Raw genomic sequence first — 24,325 nt, 5'->3', positions numbered from 1 at the left:
CGCAAGAATGAGCAGAAAGCCGAAATCGGACAATAATAAGTATACGCTAAAGAAACAAAGCGCGCGGAAAATAACGGGCTGTGATTGGTTGCTGGAATATGGACGTAGGAAGAAATAGATGATAGATGAAAAATGGTTGTCCTTTTCGTGGACGTAATGCATGTGAGTTTCAGCAATTCAATTCAATTCAATTCTCATTTATTTCATTCTCAGTTAAAGACTACATTGAATCAAAAAATCGAAACAATTCATAAACAAATTTAGAAAATGAAATGGGGAACTACATAAATAAAGCCTCAGGCCTTGTACGAGCGTAGTTCCCAAGTCATTCATAGCATACTATAAAGCAAAGATATAAAACAAAAACAAAAAACAAAATAAAAAAACTAAAAAACAACAACAACATATTAGACAAGTATTAACAAAACAGAAATAACAATACACATTTCAGATGTAAAAACTGCTACAACTTTCTTTGAAAGGATTAACTGACTTGCATTTGTATCATTCCGGCGACAGTATGTGGTAAACAATGAGTTGTCATCAGAATATCTTACAATTAAATGTGGAGTACCTCAAGGATCAATATTAGGTCCCCTTCTGTTCTTATTGTACATGAATGATATAGCCAATGCATGATCCCTATTGTCATTTATACCATTGTGATTGATAATAAAGCGTTAAAACGTAAGAATTGTACAGCATTTTTAGGTATCCTTATTGATGAACACCCTTATTGCAAGACCTAATACAGGAATACAAACCCTTGGTATGGGCTTCAAGTGCAAAGACAAAATTTAACCTTATTTATGTATTAATACAAAAGAAAGCGCTTCTCGTTTGTGCAGGCTCCCATTATTAAATCAATTTGAAACATTGACAATTTTTTTATATAAACGCACAATAGAGTTTGGTCTTCAAATACATACATGAATGACCTTGGCCCTGTTTCTCTAACTTCTTGACTGAATCAGTATTAGTATAAGCATGGACCTATTACAGATGGACATTCATCGTTTTCTTAAGGAATTCAATGTGATTGTCTCCGTCAATGTCGTCTCAATAACATTCCGGACATGTTTCTTCACTTTGATCTCATGATGGTCACCGCCAAAAAAGCCGGGACAGAATCAAGATAGTAATTTTACACATGTTAATCTACATGCGCAGAAGAAAATTACTCGCCTAAATCATGAAAAATCAATGTGCAGTTCTGGCTTATAATCGGAAATTGTTGTTCCGTGTACTGTATTTTATTTTGAAAAACATGTTGATATACTAGATAGAGGTTATATTTGGATTGGTTGTGATTTAAAATCCCGTTTCCCCCTATTTCCTCATAATATTCCAGAGTTACAACGCACAGGGCTTATACAAATCATGGCCTTCTACTTGTGTGTACAAAAGTGTGCAAATCAGTAATAATACATTTCATATCACCCGAATCGTCTGCTTTTCAACTTTGCTGCTCCCCTTGGGGATGTTTTTAAAAATTAACTTTATTTTCATTTTTGCAAAGTTGAAACGTTGATTCGACAAGGTTATCAAAATTCAATGCTTGGAAACATTCGAAGTTATGATTATTATAAATTACAAAACGCTTATACAGCCCCGGCATATATAGCAGCTGAGGAGCTCTCCGAACGCGGCTGAGATGTGTGAGATCACAGTATGGACATGATTTGCACAAGCAGACGATGTCCCATGACATCTCACACATTTTCAGTGCCTGTGTTTTTATCTTTTCTTGAGTTCTTTCTCTTACTTCACTACCCCTAGGCCAAATGTATAATGTAATGCCTCACTCTACACCCCGCGCATGTTCTTATTTTAATGACAAATGCAGCGAAACAAAAATAAAGGAATCTGTCGCTTGTAAACAAAATAAGACGCCATTGTATATTCAGCTGCACACACCGCGGTATGTTCGGCGTTTAAAGAGGGAACAAATGCCGTCCTTAATATCATTCCGGGGGGTTTTCAATTTGAAAGTCTGGTTTCTTTGATTGTTAATTAATCTCTATCCTGGGTATTTACAAGCAAAAGATTTTAGTTATCAGAATCGGGTCATATCCCCTTTTGAATGGTTTGACATGCAATTATATTTATATACACTTAACTCATTATAATTTGACAAAAAATAGCTTTGCAATTATGTTCATTCTTTATGGGATGTCGTCTGCTAAGGCAGTATTGGTCCATATAGTGACGTCATTAAAACATCGTTATTTTTCCGGCGAAGCTATCGTATATCCCAGCTGCTATGGAGGTGGTTGTATTTGTATTTTTATAAATCACCCGATATGTAGTTGACCTAAAACTTGTACGATGGCCATCTGTTAGCTTACCAGTTTCTAGTGATACATTTGTTGACATATTTGTGATTTTCTTCGAATTTTACCTTTAAAACAGCTGAATGTTCTCGTTAAGATGCACATAATCCAAGGGTGTCGATTTGTATCCGTGGTTGGGGGGGGGGGGGGGGTGATAGGTGCCAAAATATTTTCGGCAATGAATCAAAGCAACCAAGAGGTAGAAGCGTGTGGCAGGTTGTTACCCCTCCCCAAGCGCGTAGCCAGGATTTCATTTTTTTTTTTTTTTTTTTTTTTTTTTGGGGGGGGGGGGGGGGGGCGGTAGTGAGCACGCGAAGCGCGCTCCCTAGGGGGTTGGATGCAGGGAGGAAGGAGTTTCCCCCCTCCCCCGCGAAGCGCGGAAGCACTGACGTTTTATTAGATTATTAAAGAAAGAAGACGATTAGATGTACCATTCTCGACTCTCAATTCCTTGTCTAAATTCAGTTCCCCCACCTTCCCGCACGAAACGCGGAAGCTTTGACGTTTCATTAAAGGGGAAGTCCACCCTGAAATTAAGTTAGTTTTAATAGGAGTAGAAAAATGAGAGAAACAAGTCAGTGAAAGTTTGAGCAAATTCCGATTAAAAATAAGGAAGTTAGGATTTTTGAAGTTGTGATCAATCAAACACAAATTGGCAACTCTATGACGTATCATGCGAGCTCAACTTCCATTTGCTCAGTACTAACAAAATCTAAAATTTTCATTTTCCCTCAAGAAAAATTTCAACCATACATGCACCCTAAATATAATAATTGCAAATATGTTTCTATACTCCCCCTGCAAGGAACAAATATATATTCCGTCATCAATAACGAAGAAAACATGATTTTATGGAATATTATGCACAAAGCAAATAAAGGAGAGCTCGTATAATAAGTCACAGAGTTGCCAATTTGTATTTGATCGATCACAACTTCAATGATTCATAACTTTCTTATTTTCATTCAGAATTTGCTCAAACTTTCACTCACCTGATTTTCTTATTATTCTACCTCTATCGAAACAAACTTATTTTGGGGGTGGACTTTCCCTTTAAATTATTAGAGAAAAAAGACGATCCGTTGTACCGTTCTCGACTCTGAATTCTTGTTTCGCCCCTCCCGCGCGAAGCGCAGAAGCTCTGACGTTTCATTTAATCATTAGAGTAAGAAGACGATTCATTATCCCGTTCTCGACTCTTAATCCTTGTCTGAATTCAGTTGCCCCCCCCCTACGGCGCGAAGCAGGGAAGCTTTGACGTTTTAAATAATTATTACTCTTAATCCTTGTCTGAATTTATTTTCGCCCATCCCTGCGCGAAGCGCGGAAGCTTTCGCATTTCATTACATTATTAGAGAAAGAAGACGATTCGTTGTATCGTGTCCTTGTCTGAATGCAGTTTCCCCCCTACCGCGCGAAGCGCAGAAGCTTTGACGGTTCAATAAATTATTACTCTTAATCCTTGTCTATATTCATTTTCCCCCTCCCGCGCGAAGCTTTACCGTGTCATTAAATTATTAGAGAAAGATGACGATTCGTTGTACCGTTCTCGACTCTTAATCTTTTTTCTTCCTACGTCCTCTTCCTTTCTTCTTTTTTTTTTGGGGGGGGGGGACCGCCCCCATTGCCCCCCTGGCTACGCGCCCGTATTCTCTCTGTCTCTCTCTCTCCCACTTTCTACTGTTTTGCACTTTTTCGCTTCGCGCTTAACATTTAGCTCGTTTTTTTTTTACGCTGTGGCTTAGCATTTGGCGCCCTGCATTTCTATGATAAATTGAATAAATTCATCAATTCCTCATGAAGCCGTATGAACGAGAATTAAATATATTCTTGTCTCATATACGGTTGTCTCATTTACGTATGTATTATGAAAATGAGATAGCAACATGTGTATATTGATGGTCATCTTGCAAGTAATAACCATTAACTACTCCCATCTGGCTCTCATCATTAATTTTTCTCCTCATTTTTAATTTTTTTTTTAATGGTGAATTATTGGGGGAATGATTGTACAGTCCATCCCCCCCACCTGGAATATTGGGGGGATATATCCCCCCCCCCATCCCCCCGGGATCGACACCCATTACATAATCAGAAGGCGGTGACTATCATTGGATTAAAGATAGAATCACGTTGAATTTCATCCGTAATAGGTTTATGGTATAGGCTACTTGTCCGCTACGTGTTTCACGAAGCCCTCTTTGCCAAGATCAAGGACAACATCCTGGATAATTAGTAATGACGCCTCCGACCTGTCATATCTATGTCATAACTTTTTAGTCGATGGGCAGCGCCATCACATGTCATTTATTAGATAGACTATGGCTGGCGAAAAAGGAAAATAAATCCTCCAGCTATGTTTTTTTAGTATTTGAAAGTCTTATGAAAAAGTGCCATGTTTATATTTAAGGCTTTTCCCACTTCACTAAACTGATAATACGCGTTTATTTCTATCCTCGAAAGGATGGGTAATCTGCCACGGCAGGCAAGCCATAGTTTGAAGTGTATTCTTTAGTTTTCAGACCCACATTATAAATTTCGAGATAAATTCTATCTTCAAATGTGGAATCTGAATAGCTTAAAACATGTGTTTTAACGTTTGGAATATAGAAGTATCGTCATTTTAATATCGTGCTCGAGCCTTAAAGGCAATTTTGCAATTTTACCCCCGATCCAGAGCGGTCTGTTTAGAGGCTTATGACGTCAAAGGTGCAATAGAAAATGTGTGATTTCAATATCGATTGCCTGGTTACGCGTGTACTGAATGACGCAACCCTCTGCATTTGGCAATGAGTAATAGGAGAATAGAATATAATATTTATGATGATATCAAATATTTTTTGTTTGATAATGCGTTGTAAAAAACGCAGCAGTCACCGATAGACTTCGTTTTGTGGATCTAATAAGAGAATGATTATGATCTCAACTAAAGGTTTCTATAATTGCGAGGTTCGCAGTCCATTTCCGATTTTATTTTAATACGTTTTCATGAAGATAAAGCTCTTGATCATTAAACATCTTTGAACTTCCATAGTTTGCTTGTCATAAAATCAACAGAGAAGCTGAAAAGAATGAAAATAGATGTTAAAAAAATGCAATAAAATTATTTGCTACACCGCATTGACATCCATTGAAACCCTGATATAACCGTTACTAATATCATCTCATCAATTCAATTCAATTCAGAACTTTATTTCAGACTCAGCTGCACAAGGCAGTGGTCCATAAAACAAATGTTACACATAGATAGGGAAAATAGCGGAGTATGAACATGATGAGTATAATAACAACAAATCGTACAAATGAAGAGCTTGATTCCAAAAGGAGCTTAATCCATATTTTACTAAAACTTAGTTTTTTGTCTTAAAATGATGGTTTCCTACATGGGGACAAAATGCACTATATCACATTTTAAAATTTCACCAGGAAGTATGACATTTTTTAGTTACAATATCATGTTTCATTCCAAAAGAAGCTAAATCCAAATTGGTTTCAGTCCAAAAGAAGCTAAATCCACTTTGGGTAAATCACCTTTTTTGTTTCTCCACTTTCCCTTCAGTCATGTACCTTCATGTTGTTATTTATGTTAAAGGTGTCGCCCTGGACCAATAATATATGATAAGAAAAAAAATCTACCTGTTTTGTCTGATTTTTACTAAATTATTAAAATTTGTGGATTTAGCTCCTTCTGAAATGAAACATGGATTTAGTTCCTTTTGGAATGATACGGATTTAGCTCCTTTTGGAATAAAACTTTAATATGTTGTTTACTTCCTTTTCAAAAGGTATTTTTAGATGTGATTTCACTGTTAATATTTCAGTTCAGTTTCAGTTTCAGTTTATTTTCATATTTCTCACATGTTGTATAGTACATCATTACATATAGCATGTTACATTTTGAACTCATTTTAGGATGCGTTTATACAAAAAAAAAAAGAAAAAAAAAAGAATGATACATAAGACTAAGTTGAATAAGGGAAGAAATATGATGGAGCCTAAAGAGAAAGCAATGCTTGTAGGTCATAGGCTCCGAAAGTTACAACAATGACATAGTCTTGTGTATATTAAAAAAAAAAAAGTAATTTAGTTAAGTTGAAACTTATTATGAAGAAAAATAAACAATATTCATACACTTAGCAATATTTGTATAACATTTTCACTACCCGTACGCAATGGCAATTCACAGGGTAACAACAGCAAACTAAAAGAAACATTCAGTTTGAACATCGACAGTAATTATTAAAAGTAACATCAAGCTTCTTCTACCATTAAAGCGTAATTGCTTAGGAGATGACATTTCAGCTTGCGCTTGAACGAATATAGTGAGGTTGATTCTGTGAATTCAATGGGGAGGTCATTCCAAAGTTTAGGGCCCGTAAAAGTGATATTTTTTTAAGCAAACAAAGTTCGTGTAAGGGGAATGTGAAATAGGTTACGTTGGCGAGTGGAATAAGAATGGATTGTATTATTTCGTACGAAGAGTGCACAAATAACAGCAGGTAACTCATTTATAGTTAATTGATACATAAACACTCCTACGCTGTACACATACACATCACCAATTCGGAGAACTTTGTTATTAAAAAACAGTTGACTAGTATGGGAAAGGAATCCCGCATGATTTATGTTTCTTATTGCCCATTTTTGAATAATGAGAAGTTTTTCAAGTTGGGCTTTGGTCCCGTTTCCCCAGGCAAGAATACCGTAGTTAAGGTAAGGTAAAATTAAGGTGTTATACAGAGATAACAAAATATGGGTTGGGAACTCGTGTTTTAGTTTATTTAAAATACCTGTGTTTCTAGAAATCAGCTTGCACAAATAGTTAACGTGTATCTTCCATGATAAATCACTGTCAATGTAGATACCAAGAAATTTTGTGGATTCGGCCTGGTTTAAATTTGAATTGTCTATTAAAATATTACCGGGTAGGGATTTTATACAATTGCTAAACAGCATAAAGTGGGTTTTACTGACATTTAATGATAGTTTGTTTGCATTTATCCATGCTTGTATCCGCTTAAGTTCACTATTAACGGTCCTCAGGAGATATTGAGGGTCACGATGTGAATAAAAAATATTAGTGTCGTCTGCAAAGAGAATAAAAGACATTATTTCAGACGAATTTCTGAAGTCATTGATATATATTACAAATAATAATGGACCCAATAATGAACCTTGTGGGACACCACATGATACTGATCTTTGATAAGAATCGTGACCATTAATACTAACATACTGTTTTCTGTCTGTGAGATAATTCCTGAACCACTCCAAGGCCTTTCCTCGAATCCCATAATGGGATAACTTGTACAGTAATATATCATGATTAATAGTGTCAAAGGCCTTGGAGAAGTCCAGGAAAATACCCACAGTATGGGCCATATCGTCGATAGCATGAGCTACTTTATCTAAAAACATGAGTAAAGCATGGGTTGTAGAGTGTTTCTGCCTAAACCCAAATTGGGTATCAGACAGAATATCAAAATCAATAAGAAACTGCATTGTTCGAGAGTACATCAATTTTTCAAGTATTTTGGAAAAAGACGTGAGCAGAGAAATAGGGCGATAATTTCCAATGTCTTGCGCGTTCCCCTTTTTAAAAATGAAAGGTTTGCTACTAAATTAAAATAAATTTCAGTGACTTTATTGAGATAATATTCTAAAATATCACAAATTTCAGGTACAATATCATGTTTCATTCCAAAAGGAGCTAAATCCACTTTGGATAAATCCCCTTTTTTGTTTCTCCACTTTCCCTTCAGCCATGTACCTTCATGTTGTTATTTATGTTAAAGGTGTCGCCCTGGACCAATAATATATGATAAGAAAAAAAATCTACCTGTTTTTCTGATTTTTACTAAATTATTAAAATTTGTGGATTTAGCTCCTTTTGGAATGAAACATGGATTTAGTTCCTTTTGGAATGATACGGATTTAGCTCCTTTTGGGATGAAACTTTAATATGTTGTTTACTTCCTTTTCAAAAGGTATTTTTAGATGTGATTTCACTGTTAATATTTGAAAGGAAAGGTTTGCTACTAAATTTAAATAAATTTCAGTGACTTTATTGAGATAATATTCTAAAATATCACAAATTTCAGGTACAATATCATGTTTCATTCCAAAAGGAGCTAAATCCACGAAAAATAAAATTCTAAAAATTAAAAAAAATCAGAAATAACTTCTAGATTTTTTATGATCATATATTATTGGTCCAGGTTGACACCTTTAACATATATAACAGCATGAAGGTGCATGGCTGAAGGGAAAGTGGAGAAATAAAAAAGGTGATTTACTCAGAAGTACCTAAAGTGGATTTAGCTCCTTTTGGAATGAAACTCTTCAAATACTAAAGAATATAACAAACTAAAACTATACTACGTATATACAATGTAACTGTAACATGTAACCTGTATCTGTAAAATTGATAACAGAAGGCCTATAGTAATCTAACTCTAAGCTGTACATGTAACTGCAATATTAAAATAAATATTTGTATAACAAAGTGAAGTAATTTTTTGTAACAATCTCTGCTCACTAACTAGAACAATTAATATACTAATAATAGATAACTAGATATTATAACAAGCAACAAGGACTAAGGACTATACTGCAACCATAAGAGGCTGTATAATCCTTGGTAACATCATGCAAAATATGATCAATTCCGAGGTGTAAGCAGGCTATTAAGCCAAAATTTCCAGAAGCCCGATCATCTCACCAGAAGATGATTCTGCTGCGATCCAAAGAAATCAAGAAAACGTGGTGGATCCTGGCTTGATCTGTTCGATCCTCATCGATATCACAATATAACTATTACAGATATGAGCACGTAGCTAGCCTGATTCCTAAATTAAGACAAGCCCGTTTTAATTAACAAACTTTCTAATCAATGTAAATCATAAAATCTAGATGTTATCGGTTTAATAAATAAGTCAGATTGGACTATTATTATTCTTCTTATTTCATTTTTTCCTTCAGTATTATTGTCCTTCCTGTTGTTGTTTTACTTCTTCCATTCTTTAAAAAAAAACATTATTCATGGTTATAATAATAACAATACAAATTATAATTACGCTATAATGATAACAAAAAGATTATTAACTCTGTTGACCATTGGAATATAATCAAAGTAGATCTATAAAGTCGTCTCGTTTATACGTACAGGGTGGCTTTTAAACGTCCCGTTTGTTGGGGTGGTCTGATTGTGCGATGTAGTTATTCTGTAACTTGGAGTTTACGTCATCAAAGCATTTGTTATAATGTATTCCATGTAAACCAAACAAATTTAATCACATTATTATTGTCTACACTTTAAATGATCTAACCATTAATGTAATTGCGCAAATTAGGATTTGTAGTTCACCAAATGCAAGGGGTTAAGTATTCATATTTCAAGAAATGATCGGTTCCTTCGTCGCTATGCTCTCCCTCACATGCTAGTAAAACTTTGTTTATAAAATTTAATTCAATGTGTTTGCGTCCTGTTTTGTAAAATTCTTCGATTTTGGTCTTTATTTTACCTTTACATCTACATCTCCACCCCGTTGTATAGTGTATTTTGCTATAATTTTTTAAACTACGAATTATCATATCATCACTCTCCACTGATAGACCTTTTTATTCATTTAGTTTTCCTTTTTCTATTCTCGAACATTTACATGTATTTACTACATAAATATTAATGACTATCATTATTTGAGGGAACCACATTTTACAAGCCCTGCTTCTCAGTGGATCCCTTTATTTCCTTTGATATCCCCATTTCACTGATTCTTAATGAATTTTTCAATTTCGTTTTTCGCATTAAATCGCAACTCTCAAAGGCTGGAACTCAATGTAAGTTGTATTTTACACAATTCAAGGAAATGCAAAGGGAATTGTGAAAACTTAAGAAATAATTGTTTTTCACGTGTGCATCTTTGCATGGCAGTTGATTTTAATGTCGAAAGAAGACGTAGTTGCTTGGATTTATGCGGGGTCTCTTCCATTTGTTAAGTGTTACATTTTATTGATCTTTTCCACATCCGCAAAATTCTATGTAAATCACATTTTACATAATTTCAAGGATAGGCTGAGGGAGATTTAATCAAACTTAGAGTCCAAGTTTCACTTGTTAACCTATGACAGACGACTCAAAAGCATACATAGTCCTTGGATTTATGGAGGCATTTATTGAAAGTAAATGTTTAAACAACGTTTTTCGTACATCACCTTTGCTCTTGTGCCATTATCAGACTTTAAAATGATGGAATAAGGTATGAATTATTGAGGCAAAATAGACATATTAACACGTGTAACTTTTCGAGCCAGTTTTCTACACTAAGCAATTTCCGATTGCCGAGCGTACTGAGGAAGAATGTTAAGTAAATTATCTTTGCTACTACTACATCTACTACTACTACTACTACTACTACTACTACTACTACTACTACCATTTACTACAACTACTACTACTACTACCATTTACTACTACTTCTACTACTACTACGACTACTTCTACTACTACTACTATACTACTACTATTACTACTACTACTACTACTACTACTACTACCACTACTGAATCTACTACTACTACTACTACTTCTACTATTGTTACCATTTACTACTACTACTACTACTACTACTACTACTACTACTACTACGACTACTACTACTACTACCATTTACTACTACTACTACTACTACTACTACTACGACTACTACTACTACTACTACTGCTTCTATTAATGTTACAGCTAGTAGTAGTAGTAGTACATGTAATAGTTGTGGTAGTAGTAGTAGCATAAATTGTAGTTGGTAGCAGTATAGTAGTAGTAGCACTGGTTCCGAAGATCAGATATCTATTGGCTTCTGTGAAATATTATTTATGGGCAACCATTATGCTAAAAATGGTATTGATATAGCCATAAGTTATCTTGATATCTCCTCTTCACTCTCATTTCATCTCCCTCGTTTGATGTCTTTTTTTTCTCTCTCTCTCTCTCTGACTCTCTCCCCTCTTTTCTCCTCTATACCTCTATCCTCCTCCCTCTCCTTTAATTCCATTTGGGCAATTCCTCTTCTTGTGTTTTATCTTAAGGTTGTGTTTGTGTTCTGATATGTCTTTGTTGTAACATTACAGTTGGCGTTATGTGCAAATCTACAGTAAATACTTGCTTAAAATAAATTTATAGACCCTTCTTCCGCTCAATTATTGCCCTTGAGCAGCTGGTGTTTGCATATTGATTTTGCTGATATGAGAGTCATATTTCCCCTGTGCTTCATGTTGTAAAATACATAATAATGAATAAGACTCATGTTGCGCTTTGATTATTAGGTCAGGTTCAACTTAAATTGTTTGGTACATGGTTGAAGTTAAGAATTTGATTATTGTTAGATACTGGTAGAGGGGTAACTGTCACTGGGACATGATAATAAAACAAAATAACTTTTGACCAAAATACTACCAGGCAAAGAAAGGGGGTCAAATTATCATAAACCTATTTCGTTTTTAAGGGGATTACGGACCCCCTATGATTCCCCCGATCCGCCCTTGTATGCATACCAAAGGGTGGTCGAATATGTATTCCGATGGGGTAGATACGACGGGACGGTGGGTCTTGGTGACGTCACTTTGGCTAAGCTTATGGTTACTTCAGCTGCCAGTATGGAAAGGAAACAAAAGCGACTCGGACTGGACCCACCAGATCTAGAAATCTAGAACATAAACTATAAAATTGAATCTGGACAAGTGTTTAACACTCAATAATTAGTAAGGCCTATACAGTGCGTCCCAGAAAAAACGAAACCGAGAATTATTGACGTTTTATCATAATTTAATCACAATTATAATTAATAAATGACACATATTTGTAAAACTTAGGTCCTTCTCTTTCAACGGATGCAACTCATATATGACTAGTTTTGAAGAGAGGGAACCAAAAAGTCATTTAGCGGAAGGTATGTGCATTTCAAACAGATAATCACATTTCTAGAAAGTTCATTTTCTGCTCTTTTATATAATACCTCTATCAGGGAAAATGAGCTAGGAATTACAAAGCTCTGTTTGGTTAAAGCTATGCTTGCATTTCCATAATTTTATTAAACGAATTCGTTTCCACTGGCTGCCTGCCGTAGCGACAAACAGAATTGACAAAATCCGTTTCATTGACGATCAGCAATAGAGACGAAAGACTTCATGCATGGCTGATTGTCAACGAAACGGAGTTAAATCTTTTGTCAATTTTGTCATGCAATATTGATTATCAATTGATTATTGGTCGCTATTGAATAATAAACTGGTTTTCAACTGGTAAAAAATGGTCTATAGAATTATTTACAAAAAAACTTCTGTTTGTTGCTACGGCAGGCCGCCAGCTATGCATCCCAAGAAAAAAATAGGTTTTATTCATTAGTCATTAGTTTAGTTAGTTATATTTTTTAGAATTAGGGTTAGGGTAATATACCAGTTTTTAAGATGTCCTGTTAATTTCACATTTAGGGTAATAGATGTCCCGTTGATAGTGTGTGTGCGCGCTTTGCATTTATACATTCAAGTCATTTTGACTTACCAAACTCTGAACGGGGCCACGTAATCCAGTCCCTTGTTCATTTGCATATATACGACCCGGACTTTGGCTGACTGGAAATATCTGTGACGTCGAGCAAGCCTTTTATGTCACGGGATTCAGTGTCAGAATTCATGCATGTACATTTCTTATTTCGATTTCAAAAGTCGAAGAAATAGCAAGCTAGCGTGGTGTGCTGCTCTCTTTACATTTTTTTCAAAGTCCAAACCTATCCTCGACACATGCAACAAGAGCTCACGAAGTTGCACAGATATCATACTTTACAAAATACTTTTCGAACGAGTTGAGACTTTGAGAGTTTAAAAGCAAAGAGGTAACACATCGATCAGTTATGACGCGAATCACCACTTTTCAAGTTGCAGGAATCCTAGGTGAGACAAAGAATATTCCGTTTTTATTACAAATTTCGATATTACTATAAGACCATTTGGTTCGACATGTTATTTTCGTCTTCTTACACACACTAGTGTTTTGCCATGAGTTTATTTTACATGTATGTATTATATGTTCGTTTCATTCACAATGTCTTGGTCTGTGTTGGTATTCATTCTTTAAATGTGAAGCGGATAAAATAATACTGAGCCCACCAGTTTTTTGTAAAACTCGTGTTGGAAATGCAAAATGTATTCGACCTCCTCTTCACGATTAAATAGTTTTGATATATGGGTCTTCTAGAAGAAAATGCAACTAGTTTATTTCGGTGGCAACTTAACAAAAACAATTTCAATGAAATTTCGTAGTCAATGCTGTACCAGAAATCGGTATGAATTTCACAAAAAATGTATTCTTGAACTAAAAAGTTATGACTTTTTTTGCAAGAAGTACCCTGTTTCAAATGCTAAAGTAAGCGCCATTGCATAGCATCGATGTGCAATAAGCGTATAATTGTCGCTTTTGTGTTACACAACAAGCCCCTCCATTTAAGTCATTCTAAACTCATATTTCCTTGGTGACATCACCATTGAACATTTTAAATTGATATTGCATTCGTATAATGTCGTGAATGACGTTGACAAATATCTGAAGTATTACATAAAAAAGGAACTATTCCGAAAAGTCGTTGATGCAAACAAAATTGGTCACATGCTATTATCTTCAACTTATTTATATTTCGATAATTGTGACGTAAGCTATTTACTGTAGCAAACAATCGAATATTGATTTAAAAGGAAAAAACTAAGTTCTGCGTTACCTATTCAGCGATTGAAGTTCAGCATCAAACACCAAACATTGATTTTAAGATATGCATTATCAGGATATCTATGAACATCGCTGTACATGTCCTTTAGGATTCTTCACAATATTTATATTTCGAACGATATGTCTCAATAAAGGAAAAATATATTTAAAACAATAATGCACCTTAATGCTGAATTATTCTTAAAGATAAAGACCAGTTATGATCATGCGATTGCATTGTGAAAGAAACGGTGTGGAATCAATCAGAAAAGGTTGATCATCTAGTATATAAGTATTGGTGTGTACTGCAAGGTTCTGAAATCATCAAAATGATAAGAAATTTGGCCCAGTCTTGGTAAAGTTACAGGCACTGTACACAGAAAGATGGGACTACGCACACGTGCGCGACACGTGCGTTTATCTCTCACATACCAATCGATAAACTAATTTACCAAATATATCAATTAGTAGGCGGTTTCCCGGCAAATTTTTTATCATCATGTATTAGTCAAAACATATTCTTTCACATGATTGGTAATAAGAGCTTCCATTTCATTTTTTGAAATTTGGGCGTTTCCAACACTGGTCTTTACCTTTAATTCTTAAATCGCCTTTTGTAACAAGATTTAAAGATGAGTAGAGAGCGTGCATTCCAGGTAATGGTTAGGCCCTATGTATACACTTATCGTGCACTGGAGCTAGTCTTGTCACAATAGATTAGTGCTATGTTTTACAAAATGATCATCACTTTCTTATTTTACCTCAATTTTTGTTTTTAACCTGGAATACTAGGTAATACTTGGGAACATTAATTTAAAATTATCTACGAATGTTTAGTGGCAATGGATAAGTATTTTTTAAGCTGTTGCCAATCAAAATATCATTGCATTTTTATTGAGACTCTCCGTATATTTCAAAAATCTAAATAAATCCAATACATACCGGTACTGCAATAATAAGTGCAGTTACTGCGGCTCAGCGTAAATTGCACGGCGTAAGCGCCCCAACACCGCGGGAGTTGGCCGTTGGAGGCATTTGAAACCCTGTACGCTCTGTGTGTGTGTAAAAATCGCGGAGGGGTTACGCGTTCTATCACAGGGTTTGGGCGTTCTATCATTTGACCTTAGGTCGATGACAGAACACCGAAACCCTCTGACGCAATGCTAGATCGAGATGCTCCATGTCATGTGATATAGTTTCGACCAATCAGTGAATAACAATCTTCGTATTATGAGGTATATAAAATGATTCATAACATATAGGCCTATCTGTCTATCAATCTATCTATTCATTTCTCCCCCATATTCTCCTTCTCTCTCTCTAGGCTCTCAGAATATCTCTTTTTTATCACCCGTTATTCTATTTTCCCAGAACACTATTTTTTAGAATGCCATTGAAAAAACATATAACAATTTTCTTAGATCTTGATTAGTTCTAATTTCTTTCTTATTTTTGTAATTGAAAGTGGCAGCACTGATGTGCTTCTCAGAAGTATGCTATGTAGACAGCCAAACTACCGCCGGACCTACAACAATGAATGACGTTACAACTGCTGCCCCTGCAACAACCACTGGACCTGCAACAACCACTGGACATACAACAACCACTGGACCTGCAACAACCACTGGACCTGCAACAACCACTGCAAGCAACATGACAACCACGTTCAGCAACATGACAACCACTGCAAGCAACATGACAACCACGTTCAGCAACATGACAACCGCGGCAAGCAACATGACAACCACGTTCAGCAACATGACAACCGCGGCAAGCAACATGACCACAGAGAATGGAACGACAAGCACCACCCCGTCAGGTATTTGTAGGCAATATTAAAGACTTGATTTTAGTTCGATTCTTAAATCATATAGACCGCAAATATTTTCCCTTTAAAAGAAAAAGGCCGTTGTAAGGTAAAGGGATACAAATTTCCTGAAGATTACTTTGTGTATAACTAGAATGTTTAAAATAAGCATCAAAAACTTTACTCGGCATGAAGAACGGAGGAAATAAAACCACGGACGCTAAACGAGCGCGTAAAGACGCTTTGACTAGTTTACACATAAGTCCCATTATTTGAAATTCATATTTTGAATATATCATTGCGACTAAAAAACCCTTTAATACACGTGTATTGTTGTTGTTGTTGTCGTGGTAAGTATTGTTGTTATTGCAGTTGCTGACGTTGATGTTGTGTCCTTTAAGTTTAACTTTAAAGTTTACATTCACTCCATGGTCATTCCATGGAGTTCGAGCATTTTTTCTGTGGCATGTCTCTTATCAACCATTATTACATACTCTCCTTACATAAACTTTTTGAAGTACTCGAGCTTCATGGTGAATCAATGTCATAGACCCAAATATTATGTCATGTTATATAAATGTGACGTTCATGCAATAACGTTGATAAGAAAAATATTTAAAATGTAATTTAAGCAAATAATTTGAAGAGAAGACGGAAACCGAAAGGAGAAGAATTCTGGCAGGGTACTTACTTATTAATACAAACAAAATTCTTCACCATATGATTTCAACTTCCATGTGTGCAGTAGTAAAAATATTATAACGACGTTGCATGGAAATCATCATGCCCCCCCCCCCCCCTCTAAAAAAAAAAAAAAACCCTCATGAAATGACCCTCTAACTGTCACAGTGACATCAGGAGGAACAACACCAGCCCCAGAAGTCCGATGGAAAGTGAAAGACAAGAACGGCAAACTGTGTATGCTCATGGACTTTGGTGGATCTATAACTGACGTATGTTTGATCGTTTATCTTTTCTTTATAATATCAGCAAGTTTATCTATATCACAATTGTTATCATATCACCACTGCTTTGATAATTGATGAGAATGAGGTTGTTTTGGTGACGTAAAACAAGCACCAGTGACGTACATGTAAATGGGGGGGGGGGGGGGAGGGTCGAATAAGATGGCAAAAAGGGAATCTAGTTTATGCAGATTTAAACTTTCAACAAAAATATGTTTTATCATTAAAAAAACTGAATGGTAAATTGTAATAAACTTTACTACTAGAGGGCGCTCTTTCAAGCGCCATACACTGTCTGCGAACATGAGCATCATGACCAGTCAATTTGGAGCAGTAAAGAACTCCATTTTGTAGCCCTCGTACCGTTCACCTATTATAAAGCTCGATGGCCCAAATTCACAAAGGAGGTTTGTTGACAAACCTAGGTTTATGTGCGTCATGATGATGACGCGTTTCGATGCATGTCAAACCAAGATTAAGACCAGCCTTTTGACAAGGCCTCGTGACTGGCTATTTTCCACCCCAATCAGCGGCTGAGATGAGTCTAGAGACCCGGGGTGAACGCGCGATCGAGTGGCTTTAGCCGCGAGGCCCTTTGCTGCTTTGCATGAATTATTCATGACTTTGGATTTATTGACCAATCACAATGGCCATCTCCTAGTTAATTTCATTCGTAATTCGTTCATTATCAAAACATGTAAGAAAAGGTAAAAGACGTTAACAAGATTTGCTTATGAGATGAACATGATAAATGATTAATACAAAATATTACCTCCAAACCTATTTTACATGCAAAATAAAAATAAAATAGGAAGCATTTGATGACTTGAGCTAACAATTGTAAGTGAGATAATTGGACTTTCCCTGTATATAAAATGAACCAGTCCAACTCGTTTCGTTCAATGTTATAAGTATTCGTAGTACTATTTTTTTTTGTTTAAACGAAAAGCACATCCACCCCGACTAACGTTATCACTAGCTCTTCCATTGGAACCCTCATGTCCCATTGAATTTTGAAAGTTCACCCACCAAAGTGAATGCAATTTTTTTTCTCACTACCGTCACTACGTGAAAGCAGCGACGATTTGATCAAAATAGGTTGCAAGCTCGTCATTGCCTATAATACACATGTGAAACAAGTCGAACTTTGGACTCAGTTTGCCAAGCATGAATTATCATAGATCACTACTGCTTAATTGGTTCATTATGTCCATTTTATCCAACCCCCACCGTAATTTTTTTCCATTTAATAAAAGCAAACATATTGCCGAGGTATTAAGCAAAAACATGAATATTCATGAACGGTCAGACAGTACAGCCTTTTAGTATGTAACGTATAGTGAATGGGAATGGGCGATGATCCGTCCAGGAGGTAGAGGTCAGTGGTTTGTGCTGGCAATGTTCCAGCGAGCGAAAATGAGACAATCGGAGCAATATGAGTTGGACGCTACCATTTCGGTAGAGAACTCTAGCCGGAAACAAGGGTTAACATAATAAATCCAAACCAGATTACTAAAGGCCACTTGGCTTAGCCACTCGCTCTGGCGTTCACTCGGGTTTTCGCGATTAGTCTGTTTTGAGTCACTCGACGTCTATCAGACATAAGGCCTTGTCTAAAGGCCAGGTCAAAACGCGTCATATGACCCACATAAACCTAGGTTTGTCGACAAATCTCCTTTGTGAATTCGGGCCATTGTGTCTGGACGAAAAGCTGATGTTTCGCTTCTGTCCTTGCTTCTTACAAGTACATTCGTATACATAGCATTGTCCAATAAAACAGTCGATATCATTGTTTCCTAAGGTTAAGTATATTTTGTTTAAAAACGTTTGCAAGTGGATTGTCTGACGTAGCAACAACATGTTTCCATCCACAGATATCCCATTATACATGGGAGGTGAATCACTAGGTGGTAAACAAGGGATCGAGAAAGAAATATGCATACATTGGTAAATAGGATGAGTCTATTCTGAGCCTCAACCACAGTATCATACTTAACGTTTTCCTTCGAAAAAGAGTTAAACATACCATACCCTGTCAAAATATTACATAGTCTCTCGATCTGACTAGAAAATAATTTACTTGCAGCTCATTAAGGGTGTGACCGTACAGATACCGTCTGATGCGTCGACATCCAGATCCGACTGCACCTCATCTTCTTATTCAAGATTTGTCTTGGATTTTAATACTCCTACCACTGGATATGCAATTGGCATGAACTTCACCACTAGAGGGGGCTCGTTCAAGCTTGATAGAATATCTGCGGGCATGGCATCCGCTGGAAGTAAGTTAATATGGCGCATATTTATCATTGGTTCGATTCCATTTGATCTTTAAAAAAAAAGACAAAAAGTACAACGCACATTACATATATGATGGAGGGGGAAAAGGGTGAAAAATGCTATGCGAGGTTCGTCTGATCTTTACTATTCGTAATTAATATTTACACATACAATTTGCAATCTTTATCTATATTTTTATATACAATTAATGATATTTCATTACATAACTTTTTTATTTTGCGGGAATTTACTGAAGGAGGATTATTTTTTCTTAAACCCTTCGGCCCGCTTTACGATTTCATTTAGATAGGGGAGGAGCTGCGGAGGTGGAGGAGGTTTTTAAGCCTTGTTTTTATATTGATATCTATTTTACATTGATATCTATATATGGGATTTAACTATTAGCAACGATGGAGAGGAACATATAAATGATAGGAGATTTTTTTTTTAAACAGAGAAATAGACAGCCAAAAATGTAGTCACATTACGATAAGATGTACAAATCGAATAACAATATATTTAAACTTTACTCTATTTGTTACTCTATCCCCCACCCCACCCCACCCCCTAGCGTCTTATTCCTCTTCCGAGACTGGAGACTTCTTTGATGTGCCTCTTGGCGACTATTACACCTGTAGTCACTTCAACTACACTCTTGGCTTATTTCAGCTCAACTTCACCAACCCTTTGCTCCAGCCTTTCGTCCAGAAAACCGAAGGAGGGGACAATATTGGACAACGTAAGGAAATAATCATTTTCTTTTTCGAGACACAGATAACCACAAGGCCCGAATTTCTGTGGGTTGATTACATATTGAGAAGTAAAAAGAAAATAAACGTGATAAAGAATATCATAAAACCAAGCGCACGAATCCAAATCCGGATATTGGCATATCGATGAGTTTGGGAACCGTTCGCGAATGTGAGCGCGTAAAGTGACTCTCACACTCTGCCGTGTAGGCCTACCGTGTGCCACCGTGCGCGAAAATGTCTGCGGACGGTGGAGAACGGCGAGGGCACACGGTGGTTCGTTATCAAAGCGGGCAACACGTTAATAGGGCGTTGGCGCTTATTTACACCCGGTGGGACCCGGCGAAAGTTTTGGGCATGTTCAAAACTTTGGCCGGCTGGCACCGGCCGCAAGTAAGCGGCAATAGGACGGTGTTGAACGGTATGAGGACGGTATGAATACGTTATGAAAACGGTCACACTGTATGAACACGTTCACAACACGCTCATAACCCGTTACAGAACGGTGATAAAGGGGCAAAAAAAAAAATCTACCGTCTGCAACGGGTTGTAAGCGGGTTGTGAACGTGTCATGAACGTCAGCAGTCCGGGGACTCGCTCACAGGACGCTCCGAGCGCTGAGGGGACGCTAAGTGACTGGTAGGTGGCTGCTACAAACCCGGTGCACACGTTCGAGACCCGGTATGGAAACGGCCAAAATTTTCAACAAAAGTCAATCTAGGCGGTGAAGACGGTAGAAGCACGTTCAACACCCGGTATGCGACCGGTGAGAACGGTCAGAAGATGGCAACGAAACGGTGAAAACATTAATTTTATGAATTTTTTTTTTGCGGCCGGGGACAAGTTCGCTCAAAACCCAACGTTCTGGACTCTGTTGTTTTTTTAATAGCCCGGCAGGTGGACGGTAGGCCTACACGGCAGAGTGTGAGAGCTCCATAAGCGTGCGTTGACCAGTTTACTTACAAGTCGATTTTTGTATTTATCGAGACCGTATTCTCGCAATATCTCTTTATAAAAGTAATATTTTAAACTCTTTGAATATATAAGCGACAAGCAGGGAACTCAAAACACAAAGGGCAACATTTAGAACCAAATTCTTGTTGGTTAGTTCTGTTAATTCTCAATGTACAACGCAGATTTGAATACAGAGTCACATAGTTCAATGCGCCGTACGGCCGCCCGTGGTGCACCGTACGGGCGCCTTGACGGCCCCGGCAGGGCACCTGGAGCCATGGGTTGCTCCTGTTTATCAGACGGAGCCCGTACGCTTACCGGCCAGCACCCGCCCGGCACCCTTACGGGCGCCTTGCATTTCCCTCGACCAATTTTCACCGGGCACCTCCCAGGCGCCGCGGAATATGTGACCACACGTGCCGTAGAAATGAAAATCGGAAGGGTCCCGTACGGTCAACGGGATCAACGCCAAGCCGCCCCTGCCACCGGGTAGGGAAAATCGTACGGGTCCGGTTTATAAGTGACATAGGCATTACACGGACACACTGCAATTGGAAAAGCGGGGGGAGGTGCGGGAGGGGTGCAATAGTCCGTTTCTGTCCTACGCTGTAATTGCCAGTGTAAATTTATTTATATTCTACATATTATCAAGCGATAACAATATTCATTATCATAGTAAATTGACCAAACTTTGTGCATTTTACAATGATCACTACCAGTGTCATGCAAGTGCTTCGTGAATATCTTTTGTTCGCCCTCTTACTCTTAGAACAGAATACTCCTACCTGTATTCCATAGAATGTATCGTCGGTGCATAAATGAATAATGTTTACGTAACTTTCATGAGCACGTATCTAGGGTTTTACAGTTTTGTACAAATTACCCTTTTCTGCCCATGCGCAGATTGTATCTACGAAGTGGCTTATTGTAGCGTTTTCCATTTTTATCTCAATATCTCACCAGCATATGATTGTCGAACTGAACACAGTGAGAGTCACATCGGTATCATCGTCGGGGTCGTCATCGCAGTCATCACGCTCATAGCGGTCATCGTAGTGACGTACTGCGAGGTGAAACGGCGAAGAAACCCGTCTACTCCTCCCTATGTTCGGACTAAGTCAGAGAGTGCATGATGAATCATTGACCCCACGTTTCAGATTACAATAGTTCATCGTATGTACGATAATCGTGTAGCTGTACGATTAGTAATTAACTTTTTCTAGTCTTTAAAGGGAATAAAAGTGTTGGTATAGGGCCATGAATTTGGTTCAAGTGACATATTGGAAGCATATGCGATCCTTCAATATAAAGTGATCGTTGTCGCCGTTGAAATCGAGTCTAAAGTTATGAAATTGCAAATAATAAACTCTTTATGTCGTATAGCTTCCTCTCAAGTTCAAGATATTAATTAACCTATACAACAACGTTTCTTGACTAAAATCAACCGGTTAGCTATTTCCGTTTGGAAATTATATATCACAACTACATACTCTGAGATTTTCACGGTCGCAGCTACCATTGTACGGTCGTCGGCGCTATTTGAAATTTATCAAAATTTACCGGGAGCACCGGTAAAATTTTTTAATCAACTTTTCTCGAAAGCAGAAGTGCTAAATTTTCTAGTGCTTATAATACATCCACAGGGGCATCTAAATATATCAAAATTGTAAAGCATCACTATCCACCCAATTTTCAAAATTTCCCCAAACTTTGTATTATCTTTACCTCGCATGATTTTAGAAACATTACATATATACCTGAAACGCACGTTAGAGCATCGTTTCAAACGGAAACTTGACAAAGAATCAGCATTCTGCCCTAGCCTGAATGTCGAATTAGACGAAAGTCCTATATCTGGTTGGGGTTAAGCGTGTGCGCGTTGTAATATTTGGCCACCCGTCATGTACATTAACCTTTATGAAATTAGTTATTTTTTATACGCCTTTTTTTAAATTAAAATGCAATATTCTTTTAACTGTTTTATTTCTCGTCACAAAGAGATCGACAACAGAAAGAAACCAAACATTACATTACCCCCCCGAATAACCGAGAATCAGTCGTTTTGGAGCTGTTCTTTTCGTGTGAATGTATTAGATGAGAAGTAGAAATGCCTTTACAATCTTTTTCTTCTTAGGTATTTGCTTTGGTACCTTCTTATGTTAGACTTTTGATTACGCTATGGTAATTCTAATTGCATACACAGTACTGGCAGTACTAGCATGACTAAGAAATGATGTTCTTCCCATTTTGGGGGAATTATGAAAACAAATGATTACAATAGTGATTTTTTAACGATACAAATATATTTCGATTATTCATTATGCTGTACTATGTTCTATTATGCCCTGATTATTGTTATTAGGTGATAAATTACAACATGCAGTCATGCTTAATTAGTTTGAATGTTAAATAACTGCAGAAGCCACGAGATTCGATCGTACATATAGTATGTCTTCCGGAGGAGGACTAGAGGCACTACAGCGGCACTACATTTTGTAAAATAAACTATATAACTTTGCAACTGAGATTAGAGTACTGATTTTTTTTCTTCATTTGTCATGAGCGAGCTTGTTTTTTTAAAATTTGTTTTGATAATAATTTGGATTCGGAATTAGGCTTGACTATTTATTTGTTATCGAATGTCATTATCTCTTTATTACGTCTCATTAATAGAGTAAAACGTGAATAAAGTTACACGTATAATAGTTGTCATTTATCTCTACTAGAGTTCCTCTAGATTTCTTTAAATTTTATTTATTTATTTATTAATTTATAATTTTTTTCCCTATATTTTTTATTTCATTATTATTGTTTTATTTTAATTGATCAATTTTTTTTTGTGCAGTGTGGGGGGGGGGGGGGGTAGGGTTATAGCATTCATTTTCTTCATGCACCTCATACTCTTTCCCCCGAACAATATAAGCGGAAACTAAAGAAACAAAGGGGGAAATAAGTGTGATTGGTGGCCGGAAAGTTAGTAGACGTAAGAAACAATCGACAAATCTGGACCATAATTATGCCCTTTTTTAGTGTGCGATGCAATCCACTTTTATCATGATTGAATTAATTTCCTATCATTCTTCATGATTCCAAAACCTTAATGTGTAGGCCTATGTCACCTTTTAATGCCAATTGCTTCCGGACAGTCTCGTTTTCAAGTAACGTAATGGCTTGTCCAGAACTCCACTTTATCGTTATTAAGGCCTACTGATTTGTGTTCACAGGGCCGCTTAATCAAAGTTTCTTTAAATTGTTGGTCTATTATTTTCTAGAGTATTCATTTCAAATACAATGAATACAAAATATTAAAAAAATTCTGTTCGGTGTGTCGAAGAAGAACATCTTAAACAGATGATCTTGATGCTTGTTGGAATCTTAAAAATGATTTTTTTTTCCCTATATTTTTTATTTCATTATTATTGTTTTATTTTAATTGATCAATTTGTTTTTGTGCAGTGGGGGGGGGGGGGAGTAGGGTTATAGCA

At 36.7% G+C, this 24,325-nt stretch overlaps 1 protein-coding gene across 1 annotated transcript; it reads left to right on the top strand.

Annotated features, from left to right (window-relative positions):
* The first annotated feature begins 13,051 nt into the window (after positions 1–13,051).
* Positions 13,052–22,213, top strand: LOC100891001 (mucin-5AC). Its single transcript, XM_030982618.1, has 6 exons — positions 13,052–13,277; positions 15,551–15,904; positions 16,742–16,845; positions 18,944–19,139; positions 19,709–19,876; positions 21,804–22,213. The coding sequence occupies exons 1-6, from the start codon at positions 13,238–13,240 to the stop codon at positions 21,971–21,973; spliced, it is 1,032 nt and encodes a 343-aa protein (XP_030838478.1). The 5' UTR covers positions 13,052–13,237; the 3' UTR covers positions 21,974–22,213.
* Positions 22,214–24,325: the final 2,112 nt, after the last annotated feature.

The sequence above is a fragment of the Strongylocentrotus purpuratus genome, unplaced genomic scaffold (assembly GCF_000002235.5).
Source record: "Strongylocentrotus purpuratus isolate Spur 01 unplaced genomic scaffold, Spur_5.0 spur5_scaffold_12, whole genome shotgun sequence".
Classification (NCBI taxonomy): Eukaryota; Metazoa; Echinodermata; class Echinoidea; order Camarodonta; family Strongylocentrotidae; genus Strongylocentrotus; species Strongylocentrotus purpuratus.
Note: the sequence above shows the minus strand (reverse complement) of the source record. Positions and strands in the feature narration are given on the sequence as shown.